This window comes from Enoplosus armatus, chromosome 3, assembly GCF_043641665.1.
Source record: "Enoplosus armatus isolate fEnoArm2 chromosome 3, fEnoArm2.hap1, whole genome shotgun sequence".
NCBI classification, from domain to species: Eukaryota; Metazoa; Chordata; class Actinopteri; order Centrarchiformes; family Enoplosidae; genus Enoplosus; species Enoplosus armatus.
In genome coordinates this window covers 13,726,846-13,747,074 of record NC_092182.1, presented here as the reverse complement: position 1 = coordinate 13,747,074, position 20,229 = coordinate 13,726,846, and the positions used below count along the sequence as shown (strand labels likewise).

Genomic DNA, 20,229 nt, shown 5'->3' with positions numbered 1-20,229 from the left:
TTTCTCCTGCTGCAGGTTGTTCCTGGGTGTTGTTTTGGGAAGCGTGTGTTCAGATGATAAATTGGGCGGCTACATACAGTTTTGTGGTGTTTGTAGGGCAGTGGTGGGGATTCTCTGCGCTGCAGTGACCCCTGGTGGAGACTGAAAGGTAAACTGTGTTACAGGGCTGGATGTCAGAGGAGTGTTCGGACAGAAGTCAAGAGTCAGACTCTGGTGTGGCGGGTGTGGCGGGCGTGGCCGGTGTAGTCGGTGTGGTGGGGCTGATGGCAGCGTTCTGGTAGCTCGTACCGTAGCAGATGTTTGGAGACAGGGAGTTGGGGTCCAGGGGTTTGTTCCCTCCTGGAGCCAGGTAGGCTTTGCGTGCCGGCACCGACGATGGTGCCTCGCCGGGCTTGGCGCCGAGGATGGATCTGGCCTCGTCCTGCTCCTCCAGGTTGGACATGTCCTTCATCATGGTTTTACGGTAGGAGACGGACAGCTTGTTGGAGCCGTCTGACATCAGGTTGAAGCGACGGGCGATGAAGACAATAGGGAGAGGAAGCATGGCCACTATGATGAGAGCGAAGCACATGGCCAGTGCCCAGGGAGGGTAGCTCTGGAAGCGTTCCTGAGCCTGTGGACACACAGAGAGGGTTTAGTGATTATGTGACAAAATGTTTCTATCATAAAAATCTAAATCTTTGCCTTTAACTGTTAAAATTGAGTCGGTTGTTTTGTTGAGCAGTGGTGGAGAATGTTAGTCTGGGTTTTTTTTTAGCCATGCTGGCTGTGTGGCTCAATCTGTTGGTCCACCACTTTGGTTCAGACCGAAGTATCTCAAATATTACTGGCTGGATTGCCATGAAATTTTGGACAGACATTAATGGTCCTGAGTGGATGTATTTGGCTGACTTTGGTGATCCACTGACTTTTCATCCAGCGCCATCATGAGGTTAAAATCTCAGTTAGTCCAATACTTTAGTTTACTGTATAACTAATGACCTCCCATTCCCGTCAGATCAGCTGTACTATGTGTTTGGTGCTAATTAGCAAATATAAACATGCTAACACCCTAAACTAAGATTATATATATGGTAAACATTACACCTGCTTAACATCAGCTTGTTAACCTTGTCATTGTGGGCATGTTAGCATGCTGATGTTAGCATTTAGCTCAAAGCAACACTGTTCAGCCTCACAGAGCTGCTAGCATGGCTTTAGACTGTTTTCAGTCTGAGCACCTGCTCACTATTATTATCTTAAATACGTGCAAAGAGACACACACATATTGTCATAAATAGGTTCTATTTGTACAAATTCCTTATGACAAAAATTAGATTTAAAAACAGGATAAAGAAGCTGAGGCATGTATAGAGGACAAAAAACAACTTTTACTTTTATCTATATAGCCCAAAATCACAAATTTGTCTCAGAGAGCTTTACAAACAACAAATGACATCCCTGACTGGGGATGGAAGAAACCCTTTAATAGGAAAACATTAAAATTGTAGAATTTAAAAACAACATGAATGAAGACAGCTGGCATCACACACACACACACACACACACACAGACTGACCAGCTCTTGGACCCATGCGTTGTATCCTGGTGGGCTGATGGCCAACTCTATGACTGTGGCTGAGATGAGCACAATGAGACACAGAGGGGAGACGTACTTCCACAGGTAGAAATAAATCATATTAGGTCGGAAACCCAACATGTCCTCCAGATCCTGCATGAACCTGACGGAGACAGAACAACAACAAAAAAGATGATTCGATTCCACTTATTTAACACTCCTGCGTTCCAGTGAATGTTTTATTTCTACAGTTCATATTTGGCCATGATGAATTGCAGACACATACACACAAACGTACAGCCAGATGTACCTTTTTGTGCCATAAATCCAAGCGACAGACAGATTTTCTAGGATGACCACTACAGTGAGAGGCAGCCCGGCAGAGTAATCATCAAACATGGTGACAAAGTAGTTCCCTGAGCGTTGAACGAACAACAGGCCACAGAGGAAGGCCACAATGCAGCAACACACTGAAACAAATGGAGAAAATGGAAAAATAAAATGGTTTTATTGCCAGTAATCTGTTTTGTTTCCTCTGAGTGTTTTGCATTCAGTACACTCGGAGCAATAATACAAAGCCTAATGTAGCCCATTCTCAAATGTGCTGAATAAGGGGTTTCGACTACTAATAGTATGTATTGTTCTGACGGAGGGAGTTGATGGGGGAGTTTTACCTGTGAAAAGCTCCTTCTGGACCTTGTAGGCATCGAGGACAGGTGTGGTGATGCCCGTCATGGTGCCGATCATGCTGCCCAGACCGAGGTTGATGAGCATGAAGAAGAACATGACTGACCAGAACGGAGACGCCGGGAAATGGGTCATGGCTTCTGTGAAGGCGATGAAGGCCAAGCCGGTGCCCTGGACAGCCTGCAGAGAGGGTGAAAGGGAAAAGTGAAAACAGGTAACTGACAGAACATGCTGTGGATCTGGCAGATATACTCACCTTGTTGAGCTCGTCCTCCAGGACACAAGGCTCCAGACCCAGCTGGGCGAAGCCGCCCTCCTTCACCGTCTTGATTACCCCGTACATCTCAGCGTAGTCTGATGTGGTGAGATGGGTGAAGTTTATATGTGGGGGGATCAGATCGTGACTCAGGACGTTAGAGTTGAGGTACCCCAGGATCTTCTCTGCATTCCTACAGAGATATGATGTATGTTGACATATCCAAGGAATTTAACTCATTTAACTCTGTTCTTAGTAGTTCTCAACACAGACTTTTCAGGACAATATATTGGGACCAACTTAAACATATACATATTATATTATATATATAGAGGTATATAGATTATACAGATTTAATTGAAGTGGAGGAGCTTCAAAAGGCATACAGTATATCTCCAAACCTTGGCTAGTGAAACCAGAACTGTGGTCATGTCTACAAATGGTTGATATGGTCAAGCTAAATAGGTTAAATAGCTTTTGCAGGTGTGAACTTACTCTACGACACACTTTTCATTCATGAGGTTGGCCTTGAAGCCCAGCACAGCGAACACCACCAGCGTGGCCAGAATGGAAGTGAGGAAGTTGATGACAGAGACGAGAACGGCGTCAAAATGACAGTTGTTGTCGATCTTGTTGTAACTGGAGAAGGCTATGACTCCTCCAAACCCCAGACCCAGGGCGAAGAACACCTGGGTGGCGGCCTCCCTCCACACCTGGGGCTCCAGCATCTTCTCCAGCTGTGCGAGACAGAGAGAGAAAGTCACTTTATAACTGTATTATTGAGCATTTCTTCAACATGGCTGAATAAAATACTTGGACGAAGCAGTTCTGTCAGTCTCACCTTGGGCGTGAACATGTGAGCAATACCATCCACTGATCCCTTCAGCATTAAACCCCTGACCAGGAAGCAGAACAACACCACATAGGGGAAAAGAGAGCTGAAGTACATCACCTGTGAAAGTGGAAAAGGGAAAACATACATTCAGGAAAGAGAAACAAGTGCTCTCCTTCATTGTTTTCTCTCCTCATGTCATCCATTCCTCCACTACCTTCCCAGAGGAGGCGATTCCTCTAATGACGGCGAGGCAGACGATGATCCAGGCCACCAGCAGAGACAGGGTCATTTTCACGTTGAGACCGCCGCTCTCTGCGATGCTGCTTGTGGTGTTCAGAGTCTGACGGTACCAGAAATAGGTCGTAGCTGAGCTTTTGTCGCACTCCGGCTCCACAACTGTATTTTTTTTTTTACAGACAGAAGGAGATGGAGCTTTAGTTTGGGTGATAATGAAGGAAAAGAAATGGATGTGAAGATGCAGCAGGGAGGTTTGGATGTGGCGGCAAGGAAGATGGAGAGGGCTGAAGGAGAAATATGATAAGACTGAGAGTGTTTGCTCAGGGTCAATATCTCAATCCTCTGCTGGTTTACACCTCTCCGACGTAAAGCGAGCTAAACAAGGTCATCTGTGTGCTTAGTATGCAAAGCATGAACCTCTGATTCACAACACCTGAATTTTTTTTACAGTGCACACACAATATATTATCTTGTTACCTTGGGGAAATGATATATATATAGTGTGTGTGGCTGAGTTTAGAGCCAGCAGTGTTATGTTCCTCCACATAATGGTGCAGGTGTATCTATACAGGGACACATAAGACACGTACAGATGCAGGGAAAGCTCTTTATAGATGTATGACAATCTAAATCTGTTGAGTTCAAGATGACGCCTTGTCTGCCTCATACGCGGATACAGACGTGTGAGAAGCACACAAACAGTTTCTGTGCTTCCAGTAAAAAATGTTTTACACTCCTGCCGCTGTCCTTCAGCATTAGCGTCCTTCAGTCTGAGCGGCTGAATCTCTGCGCCCCGTCTTTCTGCCAGCAGCCGCAGCCTTGCTGAGTCATACGCACGCTGCCCCTGGGGGTTATGTTATTATCACTTCAAATCAAATGAACTCCAGAAGGTTTTTAATCTGGATTATGTGTGTGAAGTCGTGACAGAAAGTTGTAAGGAAGTTTTCTGATCTGCTTACTGTGTGGTTGCAGGGCTAAAGCTTGTAGCATGGCAGCCCATTGAGGAATTATTGTGGGAACCATATACATACTGCTACAAAGACTGACCATAATAATGACACTAATGGCTGTTGTAACATAATCCTGAAAATGTACGCACTCATGATATTAAATGAAAGAATTAATCTACTGTAATGGCATTTGATTCGACAGGTGGATTTCAGTTTCGTCATTATGAACCACTTAATGGCCTAGAGCTAAAATACATTTCTAATATCCTTGAAGAATAAACCCAGTAGTTCCCTTTAGATCAAATCTGCATTCAGCTTCTGTATGATGGAAACAACTCCCTGATGAGTTTACATGTAAATGTGCCCCAAATTTAGCAACTTTCTAAATGACAGTAAAAACTCTCCTGTTTTCCTGTTCCTTTGATTGATTAATCTCCTCTACTGCACTATTTCTATTTCTAAAACTGTATTACTTAAATTTGTAGCAACTTGTTTCTGCACTGAAATTGTATTTCTTGTTTATGATTTTATGCTAGCAATGTTGTTCGGTCTTCTAACACATTGATGCAGACTGAAATATCTCAACAACTATTCAATGGATTGCCGTGACATTTGATACAGATGTTCACGGTCCCCAGACAATGAATCCTACTGACGCTGGCGGTCCCCTGACTTTTCCTCTAGTGCCACCTTGAGATTGACATTTTTGTTTTTTAGTGAAATTAGTTAGCATGTAGCATATAAATAAACTTGACTAGACTTGACTAGTTAGTATTTAATGTCACTCACTGGCAAGTGTCCCATTTCTTCTGATTGGGCACTCGCTCCATGGAAGAGGATACTGGAAGGACTGGAAGAAATAGAAGATGCTCCAGCCGATGATCACATTATAGTAGAGACCCACAAAGCCACACACCTGGATAGACAGATAGATAGATATATAGATATTTTACAGTACAGCCAGCACATATTACAATAAAACTGAAATCACCATAAGGTGTCACATTTGATACCTCTACTAAACTGTATAATAAGATCTGCACACGGAGAGAAAAGTATGCAAATGAGGCAGCATGCTTTGTGCATGTCCCATGTTGCTGTCAGTCTTCTGAGCAGTCTTGCCAGCCAGGACATTCACAAGCTAAATAAGGTTGAGGAAAGCATGAATAATTAAAGTGCTCTCTTTTCAACACTGATCTTCTACGAGATATTTATAGCTACTTCTGCACCAGCCGAGCAACTCTAAAGAAAGGCTACCTTTCACTCTCAAACACGTCAATACCTCCCATAAGCCCAAGAGAGGCTGAGGCAGCGTGGGGGCTGTTGTGGTAAATCCTGCAACGTTATCCTCCTCTGCCATATCAGTTTCATGGTTGTTACATGCTATAGATAGATAGATAGATAGATAGACAGAGGCACCTTTATAAATCCCACAGACAGAACAGTGTCTTGTTTTTATCCTTAAAATGGTGCACATTCAGCAGATGTGCTTCTCTTTAACTGCAGGGTTTGACAGCTGTTCCCCCATTACAACCTCCCTGATTCTTATCAGTGGACCCACACTTTTTCTCTCCACCACGCTGCTGTCAAACTGTTTTTCTGAGGCACCATAAGAGACTTTAACAGCTACAGTGCACCAAAGAAAGTATTGTCAAGAGTATGTTTTAGGTCTATGGCTGTAAAGATGACAGATGATTCTGATTCGATTAATGAAGAAAATAAAATAAATAAAATCAGTGCTTGTTCCCCCATTACCATCAGACTGGACACCCCTATCCCGCCCAGACTGGGACAGACGTAGTTCCAGACCCCAATGCTCCCACGTCGAATCTTCTGACCCACAGCCAGCTCCAAGAAGAAGAGCGGGATGCCGATGATGAGGAGGAGGATGAAGTAGGGAACCAGATAGGCACCTGAAAAACAGGGAACATGTCATAGAAACACCTGTACTACATCATGAAATGAAATAACCCTGCAACATGTACAACCTTAAAAAAAATCTGAGATCTGCTCTTTCCTTGATGGTTTCCTTGTTTTTTTTCCTGTATTTGTAGTAAATGGACTAAAACATGCAAATATACTGGTCTGGTCTGGTCCTTTCACAATGTGATGACGTGTATAAACAAGGTTTCCTGTTCATTTGTGTTTTAATACCAGCAACATTTGTACAGAAATTCAACCGTCTTGCATCCGTTTAACTTGCATAATGTGATATGGTGATTCAGTGAGATATATTTACCCATCCACCCCTCCTCCTGCACCCTCCCAAATTTAAGGTCCTCGGCTCCACTGATGAATATTCTTTGAATTTCATTTTCATTTTGATGGAAATCTATATTTGTCCCTTTGCAGCTTAATCCAGAGAGGCATAATCAGGATGCAACTGTGTTTTATGTGCGACAGGGGAGTCATCATCCGGGACTTATAGCATGTACTGCTATTAATACATCAAAAGTAGGAATTACTTACAGTGGCACAAACACACACACACACACATTTGATAGTGGGCAGAGTAATGAGGCAGAGAGGAGAGAGGAAGGCGAAAGGCTAAATCAAGAAACCTGAAATAGCGAGGATAGAGAGGTTAAATGTAGTGAGGAGTTTTGGGCCTTTGCCAGGATCCTCAAGCAGATCCACTCCATCACAGGTTGTTTAAACTGGAGCCGGTGATAGGTGAGATATATACGACAGAGCCACGAGCATAAAGACGTGACAAAGGAGGGAGAAATGATAGAGGATGGAAATGAGAGAGAGGAGCCCACACTGCGATAACTCCCAAACAACACAGGTCTTTAATGTGTCTGTAATTGGCTGCCTGACAGAAAATTACGCAGTGAAAAATGTCGCCAGGTCACATAACCTGAGTGGCCTGGGAGTCTGCTGTCAGTAAATCCTCCCTATAGGCAATAAATCCTGCCTATATTCAGTAAATCAGACACGGGCAGTAAAGCAGCAAAGACTCCAACGTAAGCAGCAGCGTGTCTGTCAATTCACGATGACACTGCGTTTCTCACCTATAGTGAACACAGGTTTTCACTGTGTACGCCTCCAATTACATGCACCACAGACCAAAATAAATCGTCATCACTATACAGTTACGTTCATTTTTTTATCGAGCTCTTTTTTGTTTACCAGAGTATGGGTTGAGCCCGGCCCGCCCTGCCGGCTGTAGTAATCAATAGTGCAGCTATATTTAGACTTGGCTGTTTTCTGCACAATACAGCTGCTCTCTTGGTACTTCTGTGCTGAATGGAAGTGGCACGTAGTTTGTGATGAACGGGGGGGTTACTAAGCTGCTTAAGGTGAACCACAGCTAGACAGGCAGCTAAACAAGCAGCTGAGCAGATGTTGACTTTATATACATATATATATATATATATATATCACTTGTGTCAAACAGGGCTGGTAATAGTGTGAAGACTGAAAAATCTCATACCCAAGTGGAGGTATTGTAACTTTTGGGTAAAACTACTTTGATATATCCTGCTTAATTAAAACTAGATTGTTAGAAAAATAGAACAAGACTCAGAGTCCACGCCCATGCCGACAATGACGATGCAAACATGCTGATATTTAGCAAGTATAATGTAAAACATGTCTTAGTTTAGTGTGTTAGCATGTTTACATTTGCTAATGAGCACTAAACACAAAAACCAACGCGTGACAAATAAAAAATTTGACCTGATGATGGCACTATGCAAAACGCCATGGAATCATGTTTTTACAAATCATCGGTCAGTCTGGAGCAAAGTGGTGGACTCATCCATAACACATTCCACTTCATGGAAAACATACTTAAAGTTCCTACATTTAGAACTTTTGTGATTATGCCATCTTTTAAATGCCATTAGATGCCATTAGTGTTTATTAGTAGCAATTACTGTCTGTCATATTGTCCTTTTTATCACCATCGCAAAGGGTCATGGTGATATCCCACCACTGTGGGCTCTAAGTGAAGACGAAGTTACTGATTTTAAAAACATCTGAAAAAGTGAATTAACTCTGTAGTAAATGTCTACTTGAGAGCAGTGACATAAATGTGGTCAGTTACATTGTGCCTTGTGCATCACTGCAGTTTGGACTGATGCCAGTGACCCACCTCCTCCATTCTTCTGGCACAGATAAGGGAAGCGCCACACGTTCCCCAGGCCCACAGAGAAGCCCACCTGGGCCAGGATGTACTGCAGTTTGCTGTTCCAGGCGGGGCGTCCATCGTTTTCTGGCACCTCTATCTGCGGCACTTTCTTCCCGGCGGCCCCTCCGACGTTCAGGGAGCTGCTCTTGTAGTCGAGCGGCTCCTCGTGTGCGAGCAGGTCAGCCACCGACTCTGTGACGTGCTCATGGCTCTGCTCGCGCTGCGTCACCTTGCTGTTCTTCGGCATCAGGGTCGGGAAAAGGGGGGTGGGGGTGGAGAGAGAAAGAGACAGCGAGACCGAGACTGGTAGGAGCAGGAGGAAGTGATACAGGCAGAGAGTGGAGGAAAGATGGACGGATGTGGCTATGAGGGAGATGCTGAAGAATGATTTCAGGTCTTTGCCTCAGTCCTGCATCAGAAAAACAGAAAGGTCAAATAGAAAATTGTGTTTCAAGGACATCATCAAAATTAAAATGTAATAATGTTCTATCATTGGACAGAAATCCCATAAATAGTCTCCATTTTAAATAAAAGGATGTCCTTAAGGACCATTTAATGTACAGTGATGAAAATACTTCCTGGCTTTGATTCTTAAATAACACTTCACACAGCCGCTGACACAATTATTCCTCCATTTAGTGCTTGGTTAGGCTCGTAATAAGACACATGGTTATGCCTCTCCAGAGCCATGAAGGGTGTCAACATGAGGACAGGAGACCATTCGTCACACCTGTGTGTTAACTTAACCTGATTCTTTAAAAAAACTCAACAGGAACTTGAGCAGGCACTTTTTACACTGAAAAAAAAACACAAACGCCACAGCTCTTTGTCTCTCACGCAGTGTTTTTGGTTACGAAAAATTCCCAATCCTACAAATTGTTCTATTTAATTTCCCTGTTCTGCAAAGCTTAACTTTAGTGAAGCTTTTTTTCCCCAGTAAATCCCCTAATCCTCTGAAGCCTCACAGCAACATCCATCCTCACCCCTCTCTCAGGGAGTGGTTGGTTCAACCCAAACGTAATGGAGGAAGTGAACATCCCAGCTTGGGATGAAGTGCCGTCATGTGTTCTCCTGATCCACATCACGGGCCTCTGTGTAGGTTCATTACTTATTGAGTGAGTCGTTTCTCCATTAAAAAAATGCAACACTGCAAAGCCTGCAGGTTGGCTGAACACTGTTGGAAGAAACGATAAAACAAACAAAAGAGAGTCTCACAGTTTTTGATTCTCTGTGTTGCTTGTGGCTGATCAAGTCACCAAAGTCCTGTTAAAGCAGAAGGAACATTTAAGACTAAAGGAAACAGAGAAGCGGGGCTGGGTGAAGATGCTGCACCTCGAGAGTGATGCAACAGCAGTGATGCACACGAGCCTTTAACATCACAGAGAGCATAAACTCCTCACAAACGCCCTCCGAGCTCCTGACGGAGGCAAGAAAGCTACAAACACTCAGAAAGTCCTTAATTCTTGCTCAGAAGGTGCATTTGCTTGTGTATTTTTTCATCCCACAACAGAAAATCCTCCTCTGTGCATGTCAAGATGAGCCTATGATGCAATAATCCACGGCCATTCACAAGTCTTCATAATCCTGTGTGCATTAACAGTAAAGCCCCCCCGGCCGCTGCTTTTCTGTCTTGTCATTCAATCCCATCCTACAGTATACAAGACACGTAATATCAATCAGAGGCCGCATCATCCAGCCAACACCGAGAAATGAAAACACATCAACTCACCCAACCAATAATCCAAAAAACACGCAGTTCAGATGAGCCCAGCCGACGCTAAGAGTCTGGCTGTGTGGATTTTATATCCCAGTAAAGGCTTGTTTTCCACGGCAGAGAAAAGCCTTTCGGTGGACCTGTAATGTTATCTTTCTCCTGTGTCGACTGTGGCTTTGTCCTCGGAAGAATCTACATTTTAAAAACAGAAGAACTGTATTACCCATGACTAGATAACCTGTGCAAATACCTGTCTGTTCTCTGTATATTTATTTATTCTCTTTCTCGCCTTTTCAGACATTCTGCATGCGCCACAATGCAGGGTATTTCTACATGGCCACATACTGTACATCACCTCCACTAAAACCACGTAAATGACATCCACAGCTGAGGGTGCAATACAGAGTAATCATTTATGCATTAGTACAACAATGATGTAGGAATTACAACATGTCTGCTGTAATGTAAAGGGAAGCAGTTTGTCAGGTATGTATGCAACTCTCTTCTGTTGTGACTCTGATGTTCTTGGATATGATACTCTAAGGACGGGTGAAGAGAGAGTGCCGAGACTAGAGCTGGCACTAACAATTAACTAAAATGTCTAAAATAATATTTAAAATGCCTGTTATAAATTCCTGAGCCAAAGTTGATGTCTTCAAATGACTTGTTTTGTCCAACCAACAGTCCAAAACTCAAAGATATCCTGTCACATGTGACGAAGACAAGCAGCAAATCCTCACAAATGAGATCATCAAAATATTAATTCATTTTCAGTCAGTCAACTAATTGTTTCAACTCTGACAAAAACATACTATTCATCATCACAATGTATCAAAATGCATTAAAATCAACATATCTAACTCTCTAACTGGTAACTTTCCAGCACCAACAAGGTCATAAGTTCAGCCCTAACTGTGAACACACGCTCAAAATCACAAACGTCCAAGTAAAAGTTACACTCTCATGCAAAGGAGGGGGATGTCACAGGGTGTAGTGCTCCACCAGTGATAAATAGATAGTAGTGAGGTTTCCAACCACTTCCAGTAACACAATATAACTAACAGGATGAAAAACAGCAGCTTCAGCAATCAGTCCAGTTTAAGTGGCCACACTTGTTCATGAATCGATTACTGGTCCTGTGATTACCAGCCTCTACCACACATTTAATGGTTAATCAGCTGTTTTACACCGGAAATGACAACGTATTAAAAGTCTAAAGTCTTTAACAACCAATTCATTCCCACTTCACTGGCAAAGGCAACATTAGATCTTAGAAAAAAATAGGAATGACCTGGAGCAAAGCCACTGCTACTGTGAAGCATTAGGACATCAAGTAGTCAAGTGCTTTTTTTTTTTTTTTTTCATAAAACCTCATTAACTCTTCAACACTGCTGAACAGAGCAGCTGCCTCCACTCATCAACACCTGGACACAGATCACTCCTGGTGAACACCAGGCGACACATCTGGTGCTGATGCTGATCGCCGAGTGTTTTGCCACCTCTGGTTTTACCGAGTGATGCGACGACTTTTTGAACGCGCGCAATCAAGGTCAAACACGGTTATTTTCTGACCTCTGTGCAAACTAGAAGACATCTCGGTCATGATGCAAATGTTACGCGATCACAGACAACTTCACATGCCTCAGAGCAAGCTGTGCGGCTCTGCGTTTAAGACATAAAACAAAGCGACTGAAACTCTTTTTCCAGGTGTCTGTGAACTTTCCGCAGAAAGAAACCGTCTTTTCACATCCAGGACACTGAACACTTATCGCGCCGTTTTGCCCCTCAGAAAGAGGAGTGGAGGGATGTTAGAAAAAAAAATCTCTCTCACCTTGAGTCTAGCAGCGATCAACAAGATCCAGGGTTTATAATGGACGCGGTTGTAAATCTGTAGAGAGGCATGAATACATCCGCCGGGCAGCACTTGCGTGTCGGTGTGGGGCTGACTGAGCGCTGCAGGACACTGGAGGACGGAGGATCACATGCTGCTCTGCCTACAATTGACATGCAGGGTGGAGAGTCCGGGGCGCACCGTGACGCACGAAGTGCTGCTCATGATCAGCAAAGACAAACGATCACCTGCCGCTCACTTGTTGTTTTGAAGACTTCCGGCCGTCACAGCATCTTTGAACGGGACGGTGGGATGCTGAGAGAAAAAAAAAAAATTGTCAAGGTTATCCACTCCTACCTGAGGAAGTGATTGTGTGACGCAGCTTTCGTCATATTTCAATTGATAAAAAATTGAAGCCATTCAACAACACCGGTCAGTCAGGACAGCAGCATGGGATGAACAAAGCACCTCGTGTTCTGGAGGTGACAAAAACAGCTGTGAGGTTTTGTTTGCGTCGTCCCCAAAAGCCCAGTTGGCTGTTGTCCACACTGAGAGACTGATGAGCCCTTTTCCACTGCTCAACAATGAATAGCATTAATAAATGAGTAAAACTCATAATAAATACATGAACAATAAATGAATAATATAGTGAAAGGAGGAAAAGGAGGACATTTTGTACTTGAAGAAGAGCAAATGTGTTATTATTACCTTCAACCAGGTGGAAGATCATTTAGGCTACTTAAGTAAAAAAAGTAAAAATACTTAATTACATGTAAAAGTCCTGCATTCACAAATGTACTTCAGTAAAAGTACAGAATGTACTTAAAGTATCAAAAGAATGGCCCCTGTCTGTGTTTGGTTATTATATTACTGGATTGTTATTATTGACTAACTCATGTAACACATGGAAGCAGGACTTTAATGGTCTTCATGTCGCCAAGATGGAGCTAATTGTATCTGCTTTGCTTAGAAAGTTTTATCTACATGATTGAATCATATTTCATAAACTGATCATACAGTATGTGTTGTATGTAAAAGCCTAATCTGAAAAGGCGTAGAAGTGTAAAGTAGTTCAAGTACTTCAAATTGTACTTGAGTACATTACTTGAGTAAATGTACTGCCCTTTATTGTTATGACAAGAAATACATTGATATAAAACTCTGCACAACACTGTTTTTATCCTTTTCCTGGACAGACATATATTCTCCAGGAGAATATACTACATGTAACTCTTCTTAGGTGACTATGCTCTAATAATCTCTGACGATCAGCTTTATCTCTCTGATCAAACTTTACGTCTTTGTACTGGGTGGTCATTTCTCTATTAAACATGCGACACGCCTGCAGCAGACACAGTCACCCAGGGGACCATAAATCATGCACCAGCCGCCACAATATTCTCTAATACCACCGAGATAGTGGAGGAAGACATCACTGAGAGGCCATTTTTCATCCCGACCTTATGGATTTATTTCGCCCCCCATTCCCACATGTCTGCCTCCTTGGTCGTCTTAATCAGCTGCGTTTGCTCACTTGCTTCTTGATGTCTCTCGAAGGGTGTAGATATGTGGATTTAAGTGGCTTTAAACTCTATGTGAGAAGAAAATCCTGTTTAACGAGCACTAGTACAGTTTGAACTGACTCCAAATAAGACATGACCTCTTTGCAGGAGGATGTTGTTCAGACGGTTTTTAGGTTGAACTAAAACCCACACCAGAGTGTAGCATCCAAGACGAGCTCAGGGTCTGATGCGTCTCTCCTATTTCTACAGCTGGTCCTCGCTCTGTGACGCTTTTGACGCACCTTCTTCGAGCTGACTACTGGGAGCAGTTGCCACAGCAACCTCAGGATCATATGACAGACTTGTCTCATCTCTGCACTCTCCTTTCTGCATTCCTCCAGCGATAAATTTCTTTTTCCTAGTTGGAGAACAACGAAATGCATTTCAAACATCCACACACATGTGTGACCTGCTGGGTTAGTTTGCTTAAAGTTTCTGTGGCATCCTATAGGTGACAGATGGAGATGAATATTTATTTAATCCAAATCACAAGTCATTTAAGTAGTTGTACGCCGGTGATACCTCCTCCTCCTCCCACTGTGATTCCCCCCTTTCCTCAGCTCTACCTCTTTCCTCTTGTGTTAGTTTTAGAAGTGGATTAAAAATGATCATCTGAAGTGTTTCCTCACCCCACTTTTGCTTCCACAACCTTTTTGTCACCTCGTCTCGTGGGAGAAAATGTCTGACAAGAAACCTGTGAGATGAAAATGGAAGACATGCCCGAGACGGCCCACTGAAACAAGTCTCACAGGATGATAAAGTTTAAGAACAAGGATTCAGATCATGTCGCATAGCAAAGAACTGATTGTAAAGGAATACTGTCTTCTTCCACAAAAACTAGTGCAGAAGTGCTGCAGGGCATCTGCTAAGTGGACAGCGGTGTGCCACTCAGTGATACACTCACATGATTTTTCAGGGGTTGATTAAGCCTGCATCAGCAGCATTGCAGGCCTGTGGGACTGTTGGCACAGCGGTGCTGCTGCCCTCTCTGGTTAGCAAATGACCGAGCAACCCCATCTGGTTTGGAGGAGCTGCAGCTTTGTTCTGTCTTCACACACCCCGTGTCCTTTTATTCACACCTGCATTTATTGTACATACTTTTAAACCTTTTTAAACTTCACTCCCTCTGTGATGATCTGCAGAGTTTGTGGTTTTGAGATTTGTTCTTGGTCCTTGTTCATTTAGCACCACATGTAAACAGCCATGCAAGCAGCTCTGTGAGGCTGACTACAGGCACAGTGGTGGGATGATCTAATGCTAAAGCTACATGCTGACAATAACAATGCTAACATGCTGATGATTAGCAGGTATAATGTTTACCATGTTCACCACCATAGTGTAGCGTGTTAGCATGCTAACATTTGCTAATTAGCATTAAATACAAAGTACAGCTGAGGCTGATGGGAATGTCATTAGTTTTGCAGTTGTTTGGTCACAAACCAACACACAGTATGGGACAGATGATGGCACAAGATGAGAAGTCAGAAGATATTGAGACATTTGCCTCAAAATAATATAAATTGTACAATAAAAAGTATAATTTCCCCCCGGGATGTTTGTGGTTTTCAATATTTCTGAAAACCACAAACGTCAACCTCATGGTGGCGCTAGAGGAAAGGTCAGGGGATTAGCAAAGTGAGTAGCGTGAATGTCTGTATAAAGTGCCATTGCAATCAATCCTATAGTTGTAGAGACATTTCAGTCAGGATGGCAGTGGTGGACCAATCGACAGACTGACACTTCCTGGGTTTATCTTGATCTAAGTTTATCTTGATCACTTCACATTTTCATCTTCAGCATCCTTTTCTTTGCTCCCTGTCTCAGTCCCTCTGCACAGCGTCTTTCCTCTTGCTGTGAAGAATCTTTACTCTCTGGTTTTGGTTGTATCTCGTGGTTTCTGACGTCAGCACATTTCTGCTCCTCTCGGCTGTTCACCTTCAACCGCCTCTAACTTCACAATGTCTCCTCCGCTGCTTTGCAGCACCCGCTTTCTTTTGTGCCCCCCCCCATGCCCACTTCCACTCACGTGCGCTCATGCATTCTGCATCTGCACCACCACATCCGCCCAGTACTTTTCCTTCACTCCTGTCTCATTTATATTCCTCCCTCCCCATCCATTTCCTCCCCCACCCCCTCCCTCCTGTTTCTCCCCTTGTGTTTTGCGCTGTCTGGGTCACTCTCAGCTCCTAAAAAAAGCTCCAGCCTGCACTTGGCTCCATGATATCGCTTATCTGGTCCATTATTCTTAGCACTACAAGCACTTGGACAAACATAATTACATATACACTCTAATTCCTGCTGAAAGCAAGTTAATGTGCACACTTTTGACAGATGTGAATGGATAAGTCAAAGCAAATGACTTCTCAGGCCACATGTACGACTTTGCTCTCTGTGATCAATGACTTTTTGAGCCATGAGGTTTAAAGTTCATTGATGTTGGATCCTATGAGAAAGGCGTGTTCTTTCATAATACTACTTCATCCGCATCATACACAGTCTGTGCAATACTGTGTGAAACAAAACTAAATATACGTTACTGTTCATTTTCCCCTAAGATGAAGAAATGAGCAGAGGGCTTTAATTCTTGCACAACTTGGTTTTATGTCACATGTATAAAAAAAACACACCCAACTGTCCATGCATGCTCACAGTACTGTAGCACCTCCTGCTTTCCCAGAGTGCATCAGTGCGCGGGGATGTGCCGGTGTTGTGCAGGTGTTCAGACAGTGGAGAAAGTGGGTCATGTTGGGCTCAAACAGACACACTGCAGAGCTCCGCCATACGGCAACACTCCAGGTTGGTTTATTTATTACACAGGTTGTAATAAAAATATAGGAATCATCGAATCAGCATCAAGATACAGTGAGAAACAGATGATTGCATTTAAAAAAACATTTGGTTGCTGTGATACACTAAGAAATTCACTAAGGATTGCAAACTGGTTCAGGTGAGACAGGTGAAGGATTGGTTGTCTTTTGGTTGGTTGATGACGGAGACGTAGAAACAGATCTGTTACTAAGCATCTGTCTCACATGAAAGCCAGGGTGCAGTGGGTCGGGCCATGCTGTTCACCTTAATGCGAAACACAAAAATAGAAACTCATTAAAAGCTGTTTTTTCCTCACTAATCCTTTGCAGATTTCCCCTTTGACAGCTCATTAACAAAAACCCCCAGCATGCCATTCTGTTTTTGACGGTTAAAACCAGATGAGACGCCTATCTGTTGCAGAATATTTCAGTGAATTCATGGCAGCAGCGGTGGTGAAAAACAGCGTTCATCTTTTAAAAAATATGCTACTTAAAAGTTACTGAAGGTGTTGCTTCCTGTTGGTTATCTACTGGTGTGAACAAGCACAGCGACTATAATTCCCTTTGGTAAGTTTACTTACTTAATATGTAAGCACAGTTTTGTTGACGTTGCTCCATTTGAGGAGGAACTGACCTGGATATTGGGAAGAGATTTAAAGCAGGAACACATTTCCCCCCCACATATTATAGACACACTTTAAACCCATTTTAATACTGGGTGGCAGATTGCCTTGCTGGGCCTGCGCTGGGTCATGTGACGGTCTATAGAAGAACTTCCACCAGATGGTCTCTCAAAGAGGGGCCAGTCCAGCACACAGGGTTGAGGGTAAAGCTCCTGTCCCCATTTTTTTTTGGACGACATAATCCTTTTAAAATACCCCTGCAGCAAAGCACACTGCATCTTTAAACTGCCAAGTATTGTTGGGGCAACAAGGTTGATGCAACAAATAATAGGGTCCGACTCTGGGAGCAAATTATTGAGAGCAAAGAATGAAAGTAAATATGACACAATTTGCAAGCAGAAGGGTAATTAAGTCCTTAAAAATGAATGAGATGTCATTCTTTTATACATTTTGATTTGCAAAGGTGAACTTTGTAGTAAATGAATGCGTATATTCTGTGATCACCTGGGCAGAGAAAAACAGCATATCATCAGGAAGACATTGGAAGAAATGGAAGTGTGCACGTGTGAAAGTGGAGACAGATGTCTCTGAACACAGTTAAATAACTGTACGACCACCTCTGCCCCTGCTGTCGTGCAGGCTGTAATCCTATGCGTGGGAGCGCCCTACATACATGCCTCAGCATTTTTATTCCTCTGCATTATTATCAATTATAATAAAAAAAGCCCCCACACATCCACAAATACCCCACTGACTACACAGATGTGGTATAATGTGGATGATGGCACAGGCTGCACTACAGCTTGGGTTGTTGCAGTGTAACTACTGTGAGAAAAACAAGAGTTACAGGGTGAACTGAAATGGAAACAAACTCAAGGTCGCCTCTTAAACTCATTTCATTCAAAACGATCTGAGGGGCAGGTCGTCATGTGACCAGGTGGGGAGGCTTTAGGGGGTACATGATATTGTTCCTTAACTGATGCTGAGAGGGAACGTGACAGGAAATTAGGACTTTGTAAAGATTTTATAGAAGGTAATGAAATAGATTTCGGTATTACCGGAAGACAAGCTGCTCTGGTAAGTAAAGCTTTTAGGATTTGTGTATAGCTACAATATGTACTGCATGTAGTAATGTATATATTTGATGTGTATGTGTCTTTTGTTTCCGTATTTTATGCTTTGGCATTTGTCTATAACGGAATTTCAGTATTTTTGCGTATAATAAATATTATTTAATAGAATATAAATACTCAGAAAATAAACAGCGCAATAAAATGTATCACAGTTGAAATGTAAAAGTGTAAATCATTCGGCTGTGATGATAAAATGTGTTCAACAAAAGTTAAACTGAGTTATTATAATATTTTTTGTTTGTTTTGAGCGGCACAGAATCACATATGTTTCATGTTTATAGTTTTAAGGTTTCTTCATGTTTTATGCAGAGTGGTGATGAGACAATACCCAATACAAATCTTCCAAGGAGACAGACTGGACATCGAGAGGTTTCTAAGTGAACACCTCTCTCCACTCCTGGCAGCCACTGAAGAGGCTGAGTCTCCTTCCAGTCGATAATCAGGAAGCAAAAGTTGTGTCAGTCTAGACTGTTAGTGCGTCACCTTCCTGTTTCAGTGATAAACCTCAGCTGACGTGGTTGTTAGGAGGAGCCTCTCTGCCCCCTAGCGGTAAAAACGTGTGTGTTCCGTATCTAGCTGGCTGACAGGAGTGCAGCTGCTAAAGGCTGCTAATGGATCCTCTGTTTCATTTGTTACTCACAGCCTGTTCACATAAAAAAAACAGTTTGAACTTGTATTGTCATCATAAAACATGACACAGAATTACAACCTGAAAGAGTTCTTTAGTAGGAAGAAAAAGTGAGAGGAAATTGTGAAAGCCTTCAGTATACAGTGTAAATCTGCAGTAGTTATCCATCCCATAGTCACTCAAGCCACACTGTGTCAACACTTGTAGTGTCACTTGCATGAATAATACAGTGTGGTGGTTGTTGTGGATAACTACTGCAGATAAAGTACTTATAATGTATACTGAGAAAGGGTATGCTGTACACTTTCTTTGGTGATGTTTTCTCTGCAGATCTATACTTAAGATTATGTTACGATCTGCAGAGAAAAGATTTGTTCACAGAAAACCTCCAAGTCTCTTTTGGAACATGAAACATATATTTATCTGGTTTGATATCAGGGTGGGATAGATTTATTATGGGGCTGACACTTATGTATTTTCACTGGACAACAAAAGTGTCAGACAAATGTAGACATTTGTCTCTGTGATGAAGTGGAGTATAAGTATAAAGTTGCATAAAATAGAAATACTCAAGTAAAGTACAAGTTCCTCAACATTTGTGCTGAAGTACTGTAGTTGAGTAAATGTACTTTCATTTTATTTAAATGTACAACACTGTCCACAGCATCAAGTTTCACGAATCTCATTCTGTCCGGAGCAGCTCCATCACATGGCGGACACACTATAAACTAGTATTACTTATGCACAGCTGGTCCCTGACAAGGCCCTGGCCTGCTGCTCCTCCTATGTCAGGATCACCGCTGCACAAGTCAAACAGCTTGTTAGATCCTTGCTCTACATGGTCTAACAGGGTGCCCCTCCTCCACTGTGAATCAAGTGCTGTTTTCGTGCCATGTATTACTCAATACACTGCCAGTGCCCTCACTTCAAGGACACCACGTGGCATTCGCGTACAAATACTTTACCAGACCAATTTAAGTTCTCCCTGCTATCTCTGTTATGCTATACCTACATGTAGGCTAAATCAACTCGTACTGTATTTTAATTAATATCAATTAATTCAACACAAAGATTAGATTAATCTAAAACGCAAACTTCTGTTTTTTCGGCTCTAGTCCGTCACAATCACTATCTTTCTGTCATTTTCAAATCAACTTCAGCCTTCAGGGTTGTACTTTGACCCCATAGCAGAGCCGCACCCTTGTTTATAATAGGCGAGCGGCCTTCCTGTTCACATGAGTGACATCGCGCACAGCCAATTATCTTCTTTCAC

The 20,229-nt window shown here is 42.8% G+C and overlaps 1 protein-coding gene across 1 annotated transcript; it reads right to left on the bottom strand.

Annotated features, from left to right (window-relative positions):
- Positions 1 to 196: 196 nt before the first annotated feature.
- LOC139282320 (sodium-dependent neutral amino acid transporter SLC6A17-like) lies at positions 197 to 8,905 on the bottom strand. The gene is made up of 11 exons (XM_070901949.1): positions 8,623 to 8,905; positions 6,279 to 6,436; positions 5,313 to 5,439; positions 3,551 to 3,732; positions 3,343 to 3,453; positions 2,997 to 3,238; positions 2,502 to 2,694; positions 2,233 to 2,425; positions 1,869 to 2,028; positions 1,559 to 1,721; positions 197 to 613 (listed from the first exon to the last, which is right to left on the bottom strand). The coding sequence occupies exons 1-11, from the start codon at positions 8,903 to 8,905 to the stop codon at positions 197 to 199; spliced, it is 2,229 nt and encodes a 742-aa protein (XP_070758050.1).
- Between the last annotated feature and the right edge of the window lie 11,324 nt (positions 8,906 to 20,229).